The sequence below is a fragment of the Sciurus vulgaris genome, assembly GCF_902686455.1.
Source record: "Sciurus vulgaris genome assembly, chromosome: 2".
NCBI classification, from domain to species: Eukaryota; Metazoa; Chordata; class Mammalia; order Rodentia; family Sciuridae; genus Sciurus; species Sciurus vulgaris.
In genome coordinates this window covers 160,317,029-160,338,295 of record NC_136462.1, presented here as the reverse complement: position 1 = coordinate 160,338,295, position 21,267 = coordinate 160,317,029, and the positions used below count along the sequence as shown (strand labels likewise).

The following is a 21,267-nucleotide window of genomic DNA, read 5'->3' as shown; positions in this document are numbered from 1 at the left end:
CCTAGTGACAGCAGAGGCATTTTCTTTTCATGGTTTGTCAAGCTCATTCTTCATCTGTTTGTCTGGAAATGTTTCTGATTTTGATTTAATAATTGAAAATCATGCAATTTATTCATTGACCTCTGAGCCTCAGATTGACATTAATTCTCATCATGAAATTGCATTGTACAAATGACCTAACGCCATAAATTCAGCAAACATGAAGGTGGGGGTTGCTGTTGAAGGGTTTTTTCTTTCCAAATTGTTAACATGATTCTACCAATTACATCAATGTAAATTAAATGTCAGCTGTTGTCACCAAAATTTAGGTGCCTTGTGATGGATATGAAGAAACTAAGTATCCTCAAATTTTTTTTTTTTTTTGAGGAAAGTCCTGCTGAAATGACTGGGAATTCTCTTGTTGTCAGGAAACTAGACTCAGTAGGGACAGATGATCCTTTGGCTATGCTGAGACTTAGTCCTGGTGACTTTGATACCAACTCCCAATATCTCCTGTTCCTCTCTCCTATCTTCTTTTTGGGGGGAACAGACACCTGCCACATTGCTGTATACTTTGTGTGCTAATCAGTGCCATTAGTTATTCTTTTTCTCATGGTCCAGAGGAGGGAAATGGGGACAAATAATTGACCTAATATGTTAATTACTCATGGTGGGCCAGAAGGAAGTCTCCTTGGAGCCAACTTCTTCTCCAGAGAAAATAAATGGGATGCTAGAGACTGGGGTGGAATATTTACTGTGTTCGCATTAGGAGTCTGTTGGCCTTGACTGGTTGGGAGCCTCTGAGGACAGTGTGGACTCCTTGGTGCTAGGGCCTGTGGCTCTGGGGAATGACCAGAGTGACAGAGTCACCTTTTGCAGACGTGCTATGAGCAGGTAGCAGATGTAGGACACAGGACTCAGATACGGTGCCTTTAGGCCTGGTCAGAGCTTGTGGGTGGACACAGAGGTTCCTAATTGTGACCTCCAGAGCCACGTGCTGGCCTATGGTCAGACTGTGCAATGGGAAGCTGGAGGAGGGTGCCCTCAGTTGAGCTCTGAGACAAGCTCAGGATGCTGAGATTTTGAAGATGGTTACACTGAGGTGAAGTAAGAATCCCAGGCATGAATGTAGCCTGGGCAGGAAACAGGATGATGTGATAATGGTGGATAATAAGTTTGGAATTCCAGAGCATAAAAAGCCAGATGAGGGAAAGTGGGAAGTGAAATTGGCAAGGCAGTTTGAGGCCAGGTTGTGCAACTTTCTGTGACAGGCTATGGACTGATGACTTGGCCCTTTAGGGATGGGGATCCCTGAGGAGTGATATCATTTTCAAAACAATTTCACTGGGACATTCATGTACCATAGAGTGCTCCCACTGGAAGTGTACAGTTCAGTGACCCCAGTGAATTTACACAGTTGTGCAATCATCACCCCAATTTTACAACATTCTCATCTCCACACCAAAAACAAAAACAAAATAAAACAAAACCCCCCAAGCCCTGTTTTTGCTATCACTCCCCTTTTCCCACATCCTCCTCAACCCCAAGCAAAACCAAGCTACTTTCTGTCTTTAAATTTCCCTATTCTGGTTATTTCATATAAATAAAATCATAGAATCATACCCTACATGGCCTTATGACTGGGTTCTTTCTGAGCATGTTTTCAATGTTCATTCATGCTGCAGCATGTATCAGTGCTTCAGTCCTTATTTCCAAATAACATTCCATTGTATAGATAGACCACATTTCATTTGTAAATGGGCATTTCTGTTTTTTCCACTTTTTGGTTGTTATAAATAGTGCTGCTAGGGAGTGATGTTTGCCAGTCATTGGTTGGCATTTTGGCACATCGTGCTGAGACTGAGTACAGATGGATTTGAAGAAGACAAATGAGACAAAGAGCATAGTTAGGTAGTTACAGTAATCTCTGTAAATGTTTTTAAAACTTCCTTAGGTGTGGAAACTTTTTTTTTTTTTTTTTTTGGTAAAATCTCATGCAGAACCCAACTGTATAAAGCAGAAAAAATGGACCTCGTCACTGCAGTAGTGTGGAAGTCTCAGAATCCCTCCCAGTTGCCTCCCCTTCTGGTGGGAGGATTTTGCACTTTGAAAATGACCAGAAGTTAGCCATATTGGTCAGAGGGTTTTTGCTGGGACTCGTGGCTATCCAGGGGAGGAGGCCAGGAGTAGAGGAGAGTTGAAATGTAGAGTTGAAAGAACTAAAAGCATGGGAGGTGGAGGATGAGAGCAGAATATCCAGAGAGCTGTTCTGGGTGGTGGGGATGGTGCCCGGAGGAAAGAGGTCCAAGGACTGAGGGGAAGGAGCTGGTGGGAGCTTGCTTAAAATACTGTCACCTGTGGGTGACAAGAGGCTCTGTGAAGGTTAGTGATGGGGATCGGGGTGGTGCAGGCACTGCTTATGAACTCTAAAAAACCTTCCTGGGGTGGGGGAGGGAGGGAGCCAGGAGCAGGCAGGCAGCCCTCATTTCAGATAGGGCAGAAAAGGCAGGGTAGACTGAAAGCCCTGTATTGGGATCTTTGAGGAACCAGGGACCTCATGGGGCCTTCTGGGAGAAGAGGCCTAGGGTAAGGTGGAGGGGAGGGTAGTAGAGGAGTTTGTTTACTGTGGTTACTATTCCAGGGAGCTTAGCGGAGGGAAGGGGAAAGGAAGCAAGAGAAGGGTAGGGAGGATGACATAAGGACTGGAGCGGGTTGTTTTGTCCCCCTTTCCCTATTGACTTGGATACCAGGAACTCCCCAGGAGGCCAGGAGGGGCCAGCCGCAAGTCTGGTGGAGTGAGCTAGCTAAAAAGACCCACCAAAGTGGGGGAAGAGGGAAGGCAGTCACAGGAGTTTGGCCTCTTGTCAGCAGCACGAGGCCCATATGGAGGACGGCAGTTAATTCCTTTCCCACCAACCTCCATCAGCCCCTCTCCAAAGCCAGTAGATGGTTTCTTGTTGAAAATGTGCAACCTCAGTTTACATGCAGGCTTCCAACCTAGTGCTCCCAGATTCAGGTACATGAATCCCCTAGGGATCTGTTACAGTACATTCTGACTCTGCAGGTCTGGGTGGGGCTAGAAGGTCTTGCAATCTAACTAGCTCCCAGGATATTTTCTTCTGGGACCAGCCCCTCTCTCAAATGGTTTGTTCTTAGTACTGCTTTGGTGTCTGGATGTGGGAATCTATACGTTGAATAATCAAAGTGATTTGGCCCTAATGTTGTCAGATCTTCTAGGTCCCTATTTGCATGAACTCCCAGCAGCACCATTTAGAATGGCAAAGGGTCTTTCTCATAGCACAGAGCAGCGCTGCTGAGTTAGGAAAAGCATTTCAAGGCCCTCTCAGGTCTGTTTAGCAGTGTGTGTGTGTGTGTTCATATTTGAGATAGGAGAATCAAAATAGCACAGCGGCTGTGAGCATTGCATCTATTCTCCAATCCACTGTTAGCGAACTTCGGCTCAGAGGTGATAATTCCTGATAACATCTGGAAACCTGAGTTGTGACTAATGATAAAAGGTATCTTCAAGTAGGGTGCAGCAGCGTTTATAACCAATGCTTTCATGAACACATTTTTTTTTTCCCATAGAACTGGAATTCATGAGAGTCTTGTGGTAGTTTGCCTAACATTGCTTGTTAGAAGTAAATGGCAATTATAATAAATATTAGAGTTCTAGAAATTTTGCCTACTTTATTTCTGGTTCCTGGTAAGGTGGATCCAGAGACTGAATAAGCTCAGTATGACCCAGGGGCATTCAGACCTGAGGTGTCAATTATATTTACAGAAGCATATAACAGTACTTTAAGAGCACTTCATTTCCTCTGATGGACTGCATACTTGAGAATTGTTTCTGATCAGCAGTAGATTTTTCTCTCTTAAGATATTCTGTTGAGACAAGTCAGATTGTTGGAGCTGTTTTGGCAAAGGCATGACTAAAAATGAAGTGACTTCATTTAAAAAAATTTGTTATATAACACTTAAAAACTGGAAAAGAACATATGTAACATATATATGTGTAAAATGCATAATGATCAAATGGACTCCTGAGGCTCTGCCTCAGCTAAAGAACTGGAGTATCCTAAATACCCAGGGCCCTCCTACTTCTTTGCCTCATTGATCCCCGGGAATCACAAGATTCCCTCTTGTGTTGTATCATCTTCCTGCTTTCATTCCTCTCAAATTGACTTCTAGCACACATGGTGTCCCTAAGCAAAACTGATTGCCTATCTTGTTTGGTTTCCTGGTTTGAGCACCTTCTCCTGATGGTCTGCTTTGCCTGTTATCTGTGCACTTTGTTCTTTTGTTAGGCTTGACCTGTTGTGTGTACTCTCAAGTTTCAACACTCCCTACTATCAGACTATCACACAGAGCTGACTTTGTACTGTTCCCCTCAAACATACTTTCTTTTAATGATAAAGAGATGAAAATTCTAGTTTTGATAACTGTAACACTTATTCTTAATAGTAACACCCCAAATGGTACAGTCTGTGCAGAATAGCTCATAATTTATTTAAAGAATCCTCTTTTATGGGTATTTAGGATGCTCAACAGTTTTTCCTACTCGAAAAAACCAATGCAGTGAACATCCTTTTGCTTGTGTCCTTGTGCTTAATAGTCAGTTTTATCCCACAAGATTAATCCTGAGGGGTGACATTGCTGGCTCTTAATGTGTATATACTTAGTGCTTTGAAGTGAGCATTGCCAAATCATGTTTTCCAAGGTCCCTGATTATACTCTCCATCATCAACAATGTTCCTTTCCTCAAACCCTTTTGTAATTTTTAAATTCTTATCAATCTGTTGAATCATAAATCATAAATCAGTTTCTGTTTGCATCAGTTTAATTGCTTGTAAATTTGAACTCTTTTACCCCCATAAGCTTACTAGATATTTGCATTTCTTCATATTTTAAAAATTGCTTGCAAATCTGGATTTCAGGTCCAGATAAGTTTGGTTACTTTCTCATTTACATTTATATTGTCTTATTTAAGAATTAGTTTGAGAATTTGTATAACTCATTTTGCTTGTTATGTTACTTAACATAATTTCCTTTCTTATTCTCTCAAGAGGTTGGAGTTCTTCTATGAGTAATTTATTCATTTGTTTTTGTGGATAGGAATGGCCATAATACTTTCTGAATACTTGCCTGCTTAGGAATGTCTTGAGAGTGTTTGGCTCATCATCTTTTACCTTCAGATTCTGTAGACATTGTCCCAATGGATGGTTTGTTTTGGTCCATCTTTCTGTTCATCCATCTTCCTGTCCTACAATAATGAACTCAACACATAGTTGGTCAGTGTTTTATTGTGTCCTGACTCTTAATGGCATTTAGTGGCCTAGAACAGAAAGTGTGTGTGTGTGGGGTGCCCTCAGTGCAGATCTCTTTTCTTAAATATAGTCCAGTTGTTCCTTCCAGCGTATATTTGAGCCCTTTGTTAGCCCATGGAATATCTTTGTTTATTGGCCTTTTCTGCATCTGCTCTCTTCCCTTTTTTTTTTTATAATTCCTGTCCTACAGATGACTGAATTTCTTATGTTGAATTTCCAAGTTTCTGCTCTTTTCATTTAGTGTCTTTTCCTCTGAGTTTGAAAGAATCACATGATATGATATTTCTCAATTATTAATTTTTTCTGTACTACTGCATCTATTAACTGCATCCATTATATGCATTTTCTTTCTTAAATCAATTTTAAATTGCTTATTAAGGTAATTATGCACATAATTTAAAGTCATATTATACCTGAAGGTTTATAATGAAAAATAACCTCTTCTTGTTCTTCCTTGTCACTTGTCCTCTTCCCCACAAGCAGCCATCTTTAACATGTGTCAAGCTACTTCTCTGAAACACTTTTGTTTCTATTTCTAAATAAACTATTTTCTTAGCTTATTTAATTTTGACATTTTTTAACACTACTTTAGATGAGGACCTCGTACTGTTCGCTCCCATCATTTCTCATTAAAGCAGTAAACAGTATTTATATTATTGTGACTCTAACTGTTAGCCACCACAAAGCCAAATTGTACCCTGTGATTTTTGTTGCTGCTGTTTAGCCTTTGCTTCTCTGAAAGTGTTTACTTGTCTGTCTGTTCTTCTTGCATCTGGCTGAAAGTACTGGATTACCCTTCCTTCTCCTAGACCTCTGTTCTCGGGCCTTCCTTCTAGGCCTCTTTCTGCAGCGTGCCTCCCCATGGGAGCCCATCCTCTGTATCCCTTGCCAGCTCCTATGTGGACAGGTCGTTCTCCGGGCTGCCAGTACCCAACTTGCCTGCACTTGGCCTCAACTTCTCTGCCAGGTCATGTCCATTGCTTTTCTGGATCCCACGTCTTCCTCTTTTCTGGTTTATAGTTCTCTTGTTCAATAATTCTTCATTATTCCAAATCTCTCTTGGCATTGGTGCAACATATAGACTAAATAAGGGAGATAAAAGTCCCCTCCCCCCTTTTCTTAAGACTCTTGCAAATTGAAGAAACATTTTGAATCATTTAAAGAACACTGTTAGTTTAAAATGCTCATGAATAGTTTTCTGTTACCAATTATGCATTGAAATACTAAAACTGAAATTGTTCAAGTTTCTCCTTAAACTTTACTACAGTTCATGGTTATTAACCAGACATATGCCATCAGTGTGACAGATGCTGACTAAAGTCTAAAGTAGATTTTGACTAAATAGTTCCTTATTACTTTTTCCTTGAAATAGTCTATGGCCTAAAAAATGGGAAATGCTCACAGGCCAGCGGTGGTATGTAGTGGAAGGATGTGACTCTTGATCTCCCATAAGCCATAGCCATTGCTTCTCTGTAGGTGGAGGGGAAACAGTTCCTTCTCTTTCAGTAGTCTTTCAGTTTTATGATTAGTCCTCATTGAAGGAAAAACCCAGGCCACAGGTGTGGTGAAGAAAGGGCAACTTCCATATTAGCAGTTTGAGAAGTACAGTCAATACCTTGTTCCCAATAGGGTTAGGGAATGAGTGCAACGTAGTAAAAAATCCTGGCTTCCAGAATGTGTAGTTTACCTTGTATGCGCATTACCAGTTTTCAAAGAATTAAGCATATATAATAAGTGCCACAAGATTATAGTCAAATTTGCACAGTAGTCTCTGTAGGTTATAGCATTTTTCACTGCTTTGCAAGGGAGGGCAGTAATCCTGAGTATCCACTGTGTCCCTCCAGTGTCCAGATGCATAATGGATTTTGGTTGACAGAGGGCCAGATAACAAACAAGTTATGAATAATTAATAATTATAGGAAGATGTGGTTTATTTCAACACATTTGTCCTCCTGCTCTTGAAAGTGAAAGCATTTAGATACAGGTAGTTTATGTTTAGGAAGTCTTCCCAGACCATGGTGAGAGTTAGAAAGGGAACCAGGGAGAAGGAAGCCTAAAAGGGTGCATGAATGATCCCTAGGTGCCCTCTGGAGACAATGTAGTACACGTCTCAGAGTTGGCCCTTCAGAGGCATTAGTTTACTGCTGCTTCTGGCCTGCACTGTGCTCAGGCCTTGCACCCTCCTGTGGCCAGATGGTGCCTTATGCAGAGGGCAAGTGCTCCAAGTAGGTGGTTGAAGTCTTGTAGGGTCCTTCATGGAAGCAGCAGGTGACCTTTGGACTGGCAGGAACTCTGACAGTGTGCAGTGCAGGTCACTAACTCAGAGGACTTGATGGTAGTTGCACCAATAGAGAAACACCCCTGGGCTGACCCCAACCTCTCCCACATCCCACTGTGGCCTGCAACAAGCAAGCACTTGGTGTTGAAGGCTGGAGTCATTTCATTGTATGCCTGTACAATCAAGGATTAAACAAAAGGAGACTTAGCTAAGTAAGAATAATAGAAAGGCAACGGAACTGCCCCCTCTTCTTATTTTTGCATGCCTGAGAGGGTTTTTGTAAACAATGGGGAATTAGAATATAAAATTAGCTTGCTGAATTTCAGATGGGGACAGATGCCTATTTGCTAGACTTTTTTTTTTTTTAATTCCCACAAAAACCTCAAGCAGAGTTAATAATGTATGAAAATTAGGTACCATGTGTGCACTTTGCTTCGTAATGTTTTTATTAAGCAACCAGTTGATTTAAAAATAACACAACACGACAATTGACATAATGGCAGTTTCTGTGATGTGTATGGAAACATCCTTTTTGAATGTTCTGTCAGGTTTTCCATTACACAAAGACATTTTTCAGAAAAGCTTTCAGAATTATCATATAATATAAAATTATATCAAGCTGCAGTTTGATAAAACAAATTGTCCATGTATAAATTTCAGGTTTTTTTTTTTTTTAATGGCTTAATCAACTAGAGATAACCTGTGGAGGTGACTTTCTGCAGCTCTGTTAAAATGTCATGGTAGATTGAGACTTCTGTCTTCCCTGAGTTTTACTGATCATTTACTGATTGGAGTTGCCTTCTCTTTTCCTTTCCCACCGTACCAGCTGGCCTGTTTGTAGCAGAAAGAATTAGGGAAAAGGTCAAGAACCCAGGGGTTTCCCATTGCTCAAGGGATATTCCAATTCTGAAGGCAGAAATGAATCTATATGAGGTTGACACATCATTAGACTAACTGGTAGATGTATCCTCTCCCAGAGGTTGTATGCAGGTTTCTGGCATTTCCAAAATAATCCATTCCTGAAGATGTCTCTGCTCATTACAAAGGGCAGTTGGCTCCTTCAGTAGCTGTGCTAGTCCCTTTTGGACTCTTTCATCTGCATGGTAGTGGTGGAAAGTTGCCTTCCAGAAGCTTCCATGATCTAACAGAGTAAATTAAGGTGTATTGAAGTTCTGTAATTCAGTCTGTATCCAAGGAGTTTCATTATTGATTTTTCTGCTTTCTACAGCATACTTTACTTATATATTGCCTTAAAATTATTCATTATTCAATAGCACATATATCTAATGATGGCTTGCAGTGTTTATCTCTAGGGTTAGAGAATGAGCACACATTGTAGTTATTATATAAATAAAATAATATCAAACTGCAACTTAGTAAAACAAATTGTCCAAGTATAAATTTCAGTTGCCTTTTTTTTTTTTTTTTTTTTTAATGACTTAACTGGTGGTTGGAGTTGATGGACATTTAGGAAGGACCGTGAGCATTGTGGAGAGAAATTTCTTTCTTTTTATTTTTAAATATTTTTTTTTAGTTGTCAGTGGGCATTTATTTATTTAGTTAGTTATATATACATATGTGGTACTGAGAATTGAACCCAGGGCCTCACACATGCCAGGCAAGCATTCTACCACTGAGCCACAACCCCAGCCCAGAAATTCTAATGTTGAAATGAGCTGCCAGGCTAATTGATTTGGGCATTTTGTCCTTATGGCTTTAACTTATGTCTTTACTTCTGAAGGGACTAGTTGGGCATGTCCTTTCTTTGCAGCATTCTGATGGTCCAGGTGTTGCTCTTGACATCAGCAGCACCACAGGTGTGGGCTAGTACCCTCAGAGTAATAATACCTTGAGGTATTTTTAAAAAGTAGCTCTAGAGGAGACATTTGATCTTTATGACTTGCACCATAAGACTTTCTTGGAATCTCTGCAAGGGGTTGGTTGGAACAGAACTTTTCCATCTATACTATGGTCTATAAAAATCATAGTACTGACTTCATGGGGCTTGGGTTTTTCTTTTGTTATTTTCTTCACTCTTGAATTAGATTTTGCTCAGATGCAGGACAGAGCAGGCTGGCAGGAAGTAACTAGCATTAAAATAACTCAAAGAAAAGGGCTGTACATGGCATCACCCTAGCAAGAATGGGAATGGGGTTTGCTGCCCTGGACCTTGGCAGCCCCCAAGAACCTCTCTGCAGGTGAGCATTTGCTCCAGAAGGAGTCAGGTCGACTGGAGGTTTGGCCAGGAGTCCTGAGCCCTGGCGCTCTTCCCTGCCTGGCCATGGCTTCCATGTGGCCTTGGGCGGGCTCTCTCTTCACTGACCTCATTGTACTCAAAAACAATCTGGGAATAGAAATATCTGTTCTTGATTTCTTGGAATCCTGAAGGGGAAGAATTGGCTGTCAAAATCTATGGGGTCATGTATTTCCTAAGCTTGAGATGTACTTTTGAGAGTTTGAAATTAAAATTTCAAGCTATATGTATGTGGGTCCTTTTTTTTTTTTTTTTTTTTTTTTTTTTTTGTAAGTTGTAGGTTTAAATAAGACAAAGATAGGACCCAAGTTGACTTTTGTGGAATTTATCACAAAAATGCACTACAGGATATCTATGAGAAGCTGAAATTCCGCTCCCACCCCCCACCCAAATTGTGTTGGAAGCAAGTTTAAGACACTATCACCCTGTTACTCTTAAGAGTATCCTTCCATCAGGGATTGTTGGCCACCTGTTTTGTTCTGAAATAATTAACAAAGAAATCAGATTTCTAGAACCCCTTCAAAGCTGACTCTAGTGCTTAGTGGCCTGATAGGTTGGGGTGTCCTCAGAGAGGCAGGTAGGATGGTGAGACAGCAGACCTAGGTCCTTTTTTAAAAATTTTTAAAATTTGTTCTTTTTAGTTATACATGACAGTAGAATGTATTTTGACATCATACATACATGGAGTATAATTTCACATTTTTGTGGTTGTACATGATATAGAGTTACATTGGTTTTGTATTCATATATAAACGTAGGAACTTTGTGTTTGAATCATTCTGTTGTCTTTCCTATTCCCATTTCCCCTACCCCCAGTCCGGTGAACTTTCACTCCATCCCCCATCTCCTGCCAGCTTATTGTGAGTCAGCATCTGCATATCAGAGAGAATACTTGACCTTTGGTTTTTGGGGACTGGCTTGTTTCACTTAACATGATAGGCTCCAGTTCCATCCATTTACTGGCAAGTGCCATAATTTCATTCTTCTTTATGACTGAGTAATATTCCATTGTGTATACATACCACAGTTTCTCTATCCATTCATCTGTTGAAGGACACTTAGCTCAGCTATTGTGAATTGAGCTGTTATAAACATTGATGTGGCCGCATCACTATAGTATGCTGATTTTAAGTCCTTTGGGTATAGGCCAAGGAGTGGGATGACTGGGTCAAATGGTGGTTCCATTCCAGATTTTCTGAGGAATCTTTATACTACTTTCCAAAGTGGTTGCACCAATTTGCAACTCCACCAGCAATGTATGAGTGTACCTTTTCTCCCACATTCTCACCAACATATTTTGTCACTTGTATTTCCTTCCTTCCTTCCTTCCTTCCTTCCTTCCTTCCTTCCTTCCTTCCTTCCTTCCTTCCTTCCTTCCTTCCTTCCTTCTTTCCTTCCTTATTCCTTCATTTCCTTTCCCTCTGTCCCTCCTTTCCTTCCCTTCCTTCCTTCCTTTCTTCCATCCTTCTTGTTATTTTTTCTCATTCCTACCACCCCCTTCCTTCATACCCCTCTGCATAATTCAAAGTTCCTTCATTCTTCCTTACCCACCCCCCACTATGGATCAGCATCGCTTATCAGAGAAGACTTTCAGCCTTTAGTTTTTTGAGATTGGTTTATTTCACTTAGCATGATATTCTCTACTTCCATCCATTTACTTACAAATGCCACAATTTCATTCTTTTTTAAGGCTGAGTAATATTTCATTGTGTATATGTACCACATTTTCTTTATCCATTCATCTGTTGAAGGGCATCTAGGTTGGTTCATAGTTTAGCTATTGTGAATTGAGCTGCTATAAACATTGATGTGGCTGTGTCATTGTAGTATGCTGATTTTTAAGTCCTTTGGGTATAAACCAAGAAGTGGGATAGCTGGGTCAAATGGTGGTTCCATTTCAAATTTTCTGAGGAACCTCCATATTGTTTTCATGGTGGTTGCATCAATCTTCAGTCCCTCCAGCAATGTATGAGTGGTACCTTTTTCCTCACATAATAATTTATTATTGCTTGTATTCTTGATAATTGCCATTCTGACTAGAGTAAGATGAAATCTTAGATTAGTTTTGATTTGTATTTCTCTAATTGCAAGAGATAATGAACATTTTTTTCATGTGTTTGTTGATCAGTTGTATTTCTTCTTCTGTGAAGTGCCTGTTCAGTTCCTTAACCTCATTTTTTGATTGGGTTATTTGTTTTTTTGGTGTTAACTTTTTTGGGTTCTTTATATATTCTGGAGATTAATGCTCTGAGGTGCAGATGGCAAAGACTTTGTCCCATTATATAGGCTCTCTCTTTATGTTCTTGATTGTTTCCTTTGCTGTGAGAAAGTTTTTTAGTTCGATTCCATCCCATTTATTGATTCTTGATTTACTTCTTGCACTCTAGGAGTCTTGTTGAGGAATTTGGTTCCTAAGCCAACATGATGGAGAGGTGGGCCTACTTTTTCTTCCACAAGGTACTACAGACCTGGTTTCTTTCTGCTGGCTCCATTTGATTTCTTCCAGCCTGGATGGGTGTTATTTGGTTGCAGAGTTCAAACCTTGTCAGATCTTCTGGAATGGGTGGAATCTTGGGAACCCCGAGTCTGACCACATGAGAAGGGCTGAGCTCTCTGATTTATTCATTGAGAAGTTTCTTGTGGCTTATTAGTGTTCACAAAAGCCTGGAGTTACTCGTTCAAATTTTCTGTGATTGTCATGCTGGATCACCTCTCGATGTGAAGGGATCAGTTTTAAAGATGTTTCTGGGATGGTATTGTGTGGGTGAAATACAGGGGCGGATAACAACAATTTCCTGTTTATTTGGTGCTTTGCACATCTCGGAACACGCACAATTCGCAGCCATACTTCATCCGTACTGTGCCTGGCATGCCGTCTGTGGAGGCAGGGCCATCCAAGTCCTGCCCCATAGTTTCTGCTTTCCTCTTCCCAGTGCACTGCTGTTCCCTTCAGAGACAGACACACCAACTGTCAAGGTCTTCATCTGTCAGTTCTGACCTGCATACCCACTGCTGGGTGGGGTTCCACAGTTCTTTCTGTGTGTGAGCGAATAGCTATTTAACCACTCTGCCGATAAGCAAAAGTCCAAGCCACCCTTCCCTCTGAGATCATCCCTTGATTTGCTCTTCCAAACAAAACCAGCCTGTTCATTCATTCCTCACTCACTTACCCAGTGTTTTGTATGTGTTGCACTGTGCAAATCATGATTCTATGGTTGTCTTAGTGAATGGGGGGACTTGTGCCCCTGTGTCAGCACCTGCCTGTGGTGTCCCTTACCTCTATCCCTCTCCTTCACCCCTTTTTTCCTGGCTTGCCCCACACTCAGCCTCTTCCTGTATGGCCCTTGACTTTGTTGTCTGCAGTCATCTCTGCTTGTCATTTTCTGATCAGACGCTCTGTACTGCCTCTGCCCTCTGCCAGGTTGTGCCTGACATTGAGGTGTGTATCCCAGGAAGCATGGTTAGGGTTTCCAGCACCCACAGGTTTTTCCACTTAAGATGGGAATTGTAACTGCATCCTTAATACACTTCAAGTACATAGAACAGGGTCTGGCTTCTAAGTGGGGATTGCCATTTATTTTTCTAGTGAACAGTCAGCCCCTAGGAAGGCAGGGTCTCTGCTTGATTCTCTGCTATGTCCTTGGCATGTGAGTGATGCCTAGTAAGTATCTGTTAAATAAAGTTAATAGATTAAGGGAGAGATATCACCTGGCTTCTTGGAAAGAATATGGGGTTTGATGTCTAGAAGCCTTGGATTTGGTCCATCTCACATGCTGAGTTACTCACATGCTACAAAATCCTTATGAAGCCACAGAACCTTGCTGAACACCATCTTCGTCATTTTAGTTCAATGGGCATGTGATGTGAGGTTTTGCTTTTGGCTACAAGTACCACAAACCTATGTGAGTGTGGCTTAAACATATGATTGCTTCCTTTACCAGGGAAGCGGATTCATCTAACTTGGCTCTGCTAGGACTCTCCAGAGGCTTAAGGGTCCTCTGGGTGCCCCTTCTCATTCTGAGAACTATATTATTCCAAAGCTCCTGGTCCTCGCTTGAATGTGGCCAAGACAGGAAGGCAGGCAGGGTCTCCTTGCACCTGTATCAGGGAGAAATGCCTTTCTCTGAAGCCCCACTACAACCTCTCAGGTCCTGTTTGTTGTGATTTGTGTCGCACACCATGTAACAGGCAGGTTGGATGTTATCACCTCTGAAGCAGGAGGCTGATCATGCCAGCAGGGAGGGAGAAGAGGTTAGAAGGGAGGCGCACTTGACTCTGGCTTCTCCATGGGATGTTGATGAGCACACATCGGATGTTAGCAAATACGATCACATAATAGAAGTGCAAAGTGGGGTCCCTGGCAGGTGACCCACATCTATCCTATTAATGTTATATTTGTCCAGGTAATGTCTAAAAGAAAGTGTGAATGTCCTTTGTTGCGACATATCCTCTCCAGTGTAGCCTCATACTCCGCCATGCCCTATTGCCTTACTCATAAATACTGTATTCATTTTGATACCTGTCTGAGGCCTCTAACTTTGCAGGCTCTGGGGTAGAGCATTATAACATGTATGTTCAACTAGTTTATTCTTGTATCATGCAATTAGAGCTTGAATATCATAATTAGAAAGTCCCTTATTTTCTTGGAGGCTTACTCATGAACTGAGAGGTTGGACCTGGATATTCCATTTTCTCCTCTCTTTGACCTCCACTTTCCCTTGCTCTACCCTAGAGGTGCAAGCTGACCCTAGGACATTCACTGGTGTCTGTGTTCCCAGAGCTGGCCTTTGGAAGTTTGAGTTTTGTTTTTTTATTTTTTTGTTTTTTTAAATGACTTTAGCAATTTTTACTTTTATTATTTTATTTTTTTTATTATTTATTATTTTTTAATTAAAATCATAAACTTACATAGGGCAATATTGTTTGATTCATTCTGTTATTTTTTCCCTTCCCCCCACCCCTCCCACCCTCTTTTCCCTCTATACAGTCCTTCCTTCCGCCATTCTTACCACCCTCCTTATCCCTACCCTAAACCTAACCCTAACCCTAACACTAACCCTTCTACCCCCCATTATATGTCCTCATCTGCTTATCAGCGAGATCATTTGTCCTTTAGTTTTTTGAGATTGGTATCTCACTTAGCATGATATTCTCCAATTTCATCCATTTGCCTGCAAAATGCCATAATTTTATCATTCTTCATGGCAGAGTAATATTCCATTGTATATATATGCCACAGTTTCTTTATCCATTCATCAACTGAAGGGCATCTAGGTGTTCCACAATCTGGCTATAGTGATTTGAGCAGCTATGAACATTGATGTGGCTGTATCTCTGTAGTATGCTGATTTTAAGTCCTTTGGGTATAGGCCAAGGAGTGGATAGCTGGGTCAAATGGTGGTTCCATTCCAAGCTTGCGGAGGAATCTCCATACTGCTTTCCAGAGTGGCTGCGCTAATTTGCAGCCCCACCAGCAATGTATGAGTGTACCTTTTCCCCCACATCCTCGCCAACACCTATTGTTGCTTGTGTTCTTGATAATCGCCATTCTAATTGGGGTGACATGGAATCTTAGGGTGGTTTTGATTTGCATTTCTCTTATTACTAGAGATGTTGAACATTTTTTTCATATGTTTGTTGATTGCTTGTAGATCTTCTTCTGTGAAGTGTCTGTTCATTTCCTTAGCCCATTTGTTGATTGGATTATTTGTATTCTTGGTGTAGAGTTTTTTGAATTCTTTATAGATTCTGGAAATTAGTGCTCTATCTGAAATTAGTGCTCTATCGTTTATTTGTTGATTCTGATATGATGTATCTTTGTTCTTGTTTACCTCTAAGAATTTTTTTTAATTTCCCTCCTGATGTCTTCTGTTATCCATTCATCATACAATAGCATATTATTTAATTTCCAGGTGTTGGAGTAGTTTCTGTTTTTTATTCTGTCGATTTATTTCTAATTTCAATCATTATGATCTGATAGAATACAAGGTAGTATCTCTATCTTCTTGTATTTGCTAATGTTAGCTTTGTGGCACAGAATATGGTCTATTTTAGAGAAGGATCCATGTGCTGCTGAGAAGAAAGTGTATTCGCTCTTTGTTGGATGGTATATTCTATATAAGTCAGTTAAGTCTAAATTATTGATTGTGTTATTGAGATCTATGGTTTCTTTATTCAATTTTTGTTTGGAAGATCTCTCCAGTGGTGAGAGAGGTGTGTTAAAATCACCTAGTATTATTGTGTTGTGGTCTATTTGATTTCTGGAATTGAGAAGGATTTGTTTGACGTACATGGATGAGCCAATGTTTGGGGCATAGATATTTAAGATTGTTGTATATTGCTGATTTATGCTTCCCTTTAGCAGTATGTAATGTCCTTCTTTATCTCTTCTGACTAACTTTGGCTTGAAGTCCACATTATCTGATATGAGGATGGATACTCCAGCTTTTTTGCTGTGTCCATGTGCATGGTATGTTTTTTTCCCATCCTTTTACCTTTAGTCTGTGGGTATCTCTTTCTATGATATGAGTCTCTTGTAGGCAGCATATTGTTGGACTTTTCTTTTTAATCCAATCTGTCAGTCTATGTCTTTTGATGATGAGTTCAGGTCATTAACATTCAGAGTTATTATTGAGATTTGATTTGTATTCCCAGTCATTTGACTCATTTTTTTTTTGACACGACTTGGTTTCTCCTTTATTTGGCTATTCCTTTAGGCTAGTTCCTCCAATTGCTGATTTACATCATTGTATTTCATCTCTTCCACATGGAATATTTTGCTGAGAATGTTCTGTAGTGCCGGCTTTCTTTTTGTAAATTCTTTTAGCTTTTGTTTATCATGGAAGTATTTTATTTCATTGTCAAATCTGAAGGTAAGTTTTGCTGGGTATAAGATTCTTGGTTGGCATCTGTTTTCTTTCAGGGCTTGAAAAATGTTGTTCCAGGCCCTTCTAGCTTTAAGGGTCTGGATTGAAAAATCTGCTGATATCTGTATTGGTTTACCCTGAATGTAATTTGATTCTTTTCTCTCGCAGCCTTTAAAAATCTGTCTTTATTTTGTATGTTAGGTATTTTCATTATAATGTGCCTTGGTGTGGGTCTGTTGTAATTTTGTATATTTGGAATCCTATAAGCCTCTTGTACCTGGTTTTCCATTTCATTCTTCAGATTTGGGAAATTTTCCAATATTATTTCATTGAATTATTTCCGATATTATTTCATTGATATTGTTCATTCCTTTGGTTTGTTTCTCTAAGCCTTCCTCAATCCCAATAATTCTTAAATTTGGCCTTTTCATGATATCCTATAATTCTTGTGGATTCTGTTGGTGATTTCTTACCATCTCCTCTGTTTGGTCAATTTTGTTTTCAGGATTAAATATTTTGTCTTCAATGTCTGAGGTTCTGTCTTCCAGGTGTTCTATCCTATTGGTTATACTTTCTGTGGAGTTTTTAATTTGGTTTATTGTTTACTTCATTTCAAGGATTTCTGTCTGTTTTTTTTTTCATTATCTCTAGCTCTTTATTGAAATGATCTCTTGCTTCCCACATTTGCTCTTTTAACTGTTGAGTGGTGCGATCATTCAAAGCCTGCATTTGCTCTTTCATCTCATCGTTTGCTTTTCTGATCATTTTAATTATGTACATTCTGAACTCCCTTTCTGACATTTCTTCTGCCATACTGTCATTGGATTTTATTGATGTAGCATCTAGGTTTATTTGGGACGTTTCTTCCCTTGTTTTCTCATATTGGTCATGTATCTTCCCCTCTAGTAGTGAAACTCTATTGACTTATCGTGTCCCTACAGATTTCCAATAACTTGCCTCCTAGCCTTCAGTAGCCTGAAGTCTTGGAGGAACTTGATAATGCAGTGATCCACAAGGAAGCTGCCCCTCTAGGGGTGGTGGCCTTCAGGTGGGATATATTTCCTGCTGGTGGGAAGAGGCGCCTCCACTTGTTGACCGATGGTCCATCAAAAGGGGTCTAGACTGCGGGCTGGGGCATGTCTGGTCTGGTCTCTGGTTCTACCACCCTGGTGGGAAAGCCTCACGCGGTGGGGACGTCTCACTGGGCAGCTATCCTCCAAGATGTTCCCTTCAGTCTAGAACTACTACCTGGCTGGTCAACCCTCCTCTGAGATGTTCCCAGGGGTCTGAACCTACCTCCTGGGCCAGGGAGCCGTGTCCTGCGATTGAGACTGTTGCTGAGCAGCCCTCCTCTATGATGTTCCCTGGGGACTGGACTTACTGCCCAGGCCTGGGACCCTCATTCTGCACCAAAGCCTCTTGCCGGGCGGTCCTTCGCTACAGTGCTCCTGGTTCTCTGGGTTCACAGCTCCAGTGGGGGAGTCTCACTGGGCAACTCTACTCCACAAAGTTCCCTGCATTCCGGGACTACTGACACGTCCAGGGAGCCCGACCAGTGGGAGAGACTCACCCGGTGGCTCTGAGTTGGTCTCAAGTCTCTCAATACCTCCTCTTCTTGATTTCTGGGTCCTGTCAAAGGGCCTCCAAGTCTCCTGTAGGTGTCTCAGGAAGGGAGCCGCCCTTCTGATGATGATGGCCACGCCCTCAGGAATAATTCGAAATTCCTGCACCAGCCTCCATGAAGCTGGGGAGCCCCAGCAAGGGTGTGCTGAGTCAGCACAGAGCCAAGTGCAGTGTCCCTCAGCGTCCGACCGCGGCTTGGGGGTCAGGCAGCCCGGCTCAATTGTTAACTTCTGTTTTTTCCAACATTGTTAAATTTTTTTAAATTACAGTAAAATACATATGGAAATTTGCCATCTTAAACCTGTTTTAGTGTATAGTTCTGTAGTGTCAGGTATGTTCACACTGGGCAATCCAGGTCATTTTTTAAGAATGAGAACAAAGCAGAGGGAACCCGATCTATCCTCATCATTTCATAAAAGAACAAATTCCAACAATAGAAGAGTAATAAAAGGCATTCTTAGTTGAGGAAATTCCCTTCCTAATCTGTGGCAGAATAGTACAGAGAAAAATATTTGTCTGTGGAAAAGTATCACTACAGAGAAAAAACACCGAAAGGAGCTCTATAATAGCCAATTCCCAAATTTTAAAAATATACACTTTTGTCATCATTGCTCCAGATCATTCCTATGTACAGGACTAGTACATGAAGTATTTTTAACCAGAATGTGGTGAGAAAGAGCTTGTGCCAGAATGAAGTCAGCCACACCACTAAGCTCACAATTTAGAAGGGGATATTTGCTACAGGGAGGCTTTGTCAACAAAGGAAGGCATGTGTTGAGTTACATCCTACCCAAGCATCTTCTCATCATTGGTCCAGGTGTCCTGTGCAAATAGCTTATGGAATGACCCTAGTGAGGAGCCCAGCTCTAGATCTGGTTTTGTTCACACAGAAGTAAAAGTTGACAGAGTTGAAGTCTATGTATATTCATGCCACCACATTCCATTCCACCCTCCCAAGTTAACTAGTGCAGTGAAGTTGGCATTCTCCAATTCACATTGCATTTGCATGAGCTCGCTAGCAATGTGTAGTGTTTTGTGTAAGTGGAATCCCATGGAAAATAACCTTCTGAAATTTAATTTTTTTAAACAGCATGGTTTTAAAGACATCTATTTTGATACATTAGAGTACTTTGATACTCTACAGTATTGCTTTATGTGACTATACCATATTATATTTATCTGTCCTCCTGTCCTCCTATTGAATAGGCATTTGGGATGTTTCTAGGTTTTAGCTAATACAGGCAACCTATAGTTCATGTTCTTATGAGCCTTCATGTGCATAAGAGGAGAAATTTATTGAGGGTAGTTACCTGGGAGAAGAGTTACTGGGTCAAAGGTGAAGTGATGTCTCCATCACAAAATCTAATATATTAAGCAGCCTGGCTATTTACTGCAGCTTCCAGGCCAATGGGGGAAAGGAAGGGTAATATTTATGTAAGCCAATCATTAACAGATTTGGTTTTATGGACCAAACTGAGAGCTACTAATTGTTCATCTATCTAAGGTTTAACTCAAAATCTGTCCATAACAGAAGAAATGATTTGGAAGTTTGTGTAGTGATTCTTTTTTGTATCTTTGGGTGTGGGGCAGGAACCAGCAGGGAGGGCCCTCAGCCCTTCCTTAAGTTTCCTTTTTTTCTTGTGATCAAGAAAATGTTTGCAGACATGGTCTGGAAGGCAGATGGAACTGGGTGTTAGTGTCTCTCAGACTTTGTTACATATGCCTTTTTTGGTCCAAGAAAATTCCATGGACCAAAACTTGACCAGTCTTCTCAAACAAACTTCTCAGTGGGGCTTTCTGGAGTGGCCGTGCTATTGCTCAGAATGTGAGCTGATCTAAGTTTCTTTCCACCGTCTAGTCTGTGGTTTATTTGAACCCACTGGGTAACTATCCAGAGAAGTGGGCCCAGGTTCCACTGGGGTTAGATGTCAGAAGCATGCCCCCCAACTGTCCAGTAGGAAGCTGAGGAGGCTCCATGGCCATCTGCCTGCATGCAGCCACCACAGGCCTGCTAGGAGCCCTCCAGCTGGATGAGTCAGGCCTCAACCTCACAGAACAAACTGGTAACAGAGATGATGTTCAATGTGCTTAGTGTACTTTTTGTCACAGAATTCTGTGTTATCATCAGCAAATAGTGGAGTATTTTGAACACTCTTTAGAAAACAGTAAGTGAGATGACAACTTGGTGAGAATATAGCGCTTATTCTTGAAGAAAGCAGTGACAGGGCTTTGTCACTTATAGAGTTCTTCTGAGCCTGGGGAAGGAGCCTGTTGCCATCCCCACATCCCACATGCCAAGTTAAATCATGGATGGGGAGAAGTCTGGGGAGGATCACACCTGTGGCTCATCTGTGTTAATGATTCAGGGGCCCTTCTGATCAGTATTTCATCTACACTGGCATATCTGAACCGCTGTGGCATGCCAGGTACCAGACAAAAGCTTTCTCAATGCTTTCCACCTGGAAGTAACGGCTGCCTTGGATATCCAGGAACACATTCACATTTGTAAACTATTTTTCTTTCTTTTTTGTTTTTTAATCAGCTGTCAAAGCTTGAGAAACAGCAGCAGAGGAAAGAGAAGACCAGAGCCAAGGGCCCTTCTGAATCAAGCAAAGAGCGAAATGCCCCCCGAAAAGAAGACCGCAGCGCCAGCAGCGGGGCAGAGGGTGATGTGTCCTCCGAGCGGGAGCCATAACCCCTGAAGGCAGAGGACTTAGGTAGGTGTTCTCCGCCTGCATAGCTTTGCCCTCCCAAATTTTGGGGCAGTAATGAATAGAGGATGAAATGGCTGCTGAGGACATTTTCCATAGCCTCCTTGAACGTGCTGTCTTCCAGGATGGAGACAGATGCTGGCAAGTAAAGTTGTGTGTTCATTGAGAAGCTGGAGGGCAGCGGACAGGTGTGTGTGCCTCCTCCTCCATTGCCAATGTTGGCCACGCC

The 21,267-nt window shown here is 41.3% G+C and overlaps 1 protein-coding gene across 1 annotated transcript in view; it reads left to right on the top strand.

The window, feature by feature from the left end:
• The window catches only part of DTD1 (D-aminoacyl-tRNA deacylase 1), a 177,206-nt gene extending 156,164 nt beyond the window's left edge, over positions 1-21,042 (top strand). The window contains exon 5 of the mRNA XM_079123965.1: positions 20,870-21,042. Within this exon, the coding sequence (XP_078980091.1) occupies positions 20,870-21,022 (153 nt within the window). The 3' untranslated portion in view covers positions 21,023-21,042. The remainder of the gene's footprint in view (positions 1-20,869) is intronic.
• Positions 21,043-21,267: the final 225 nt, after the last annotated feature.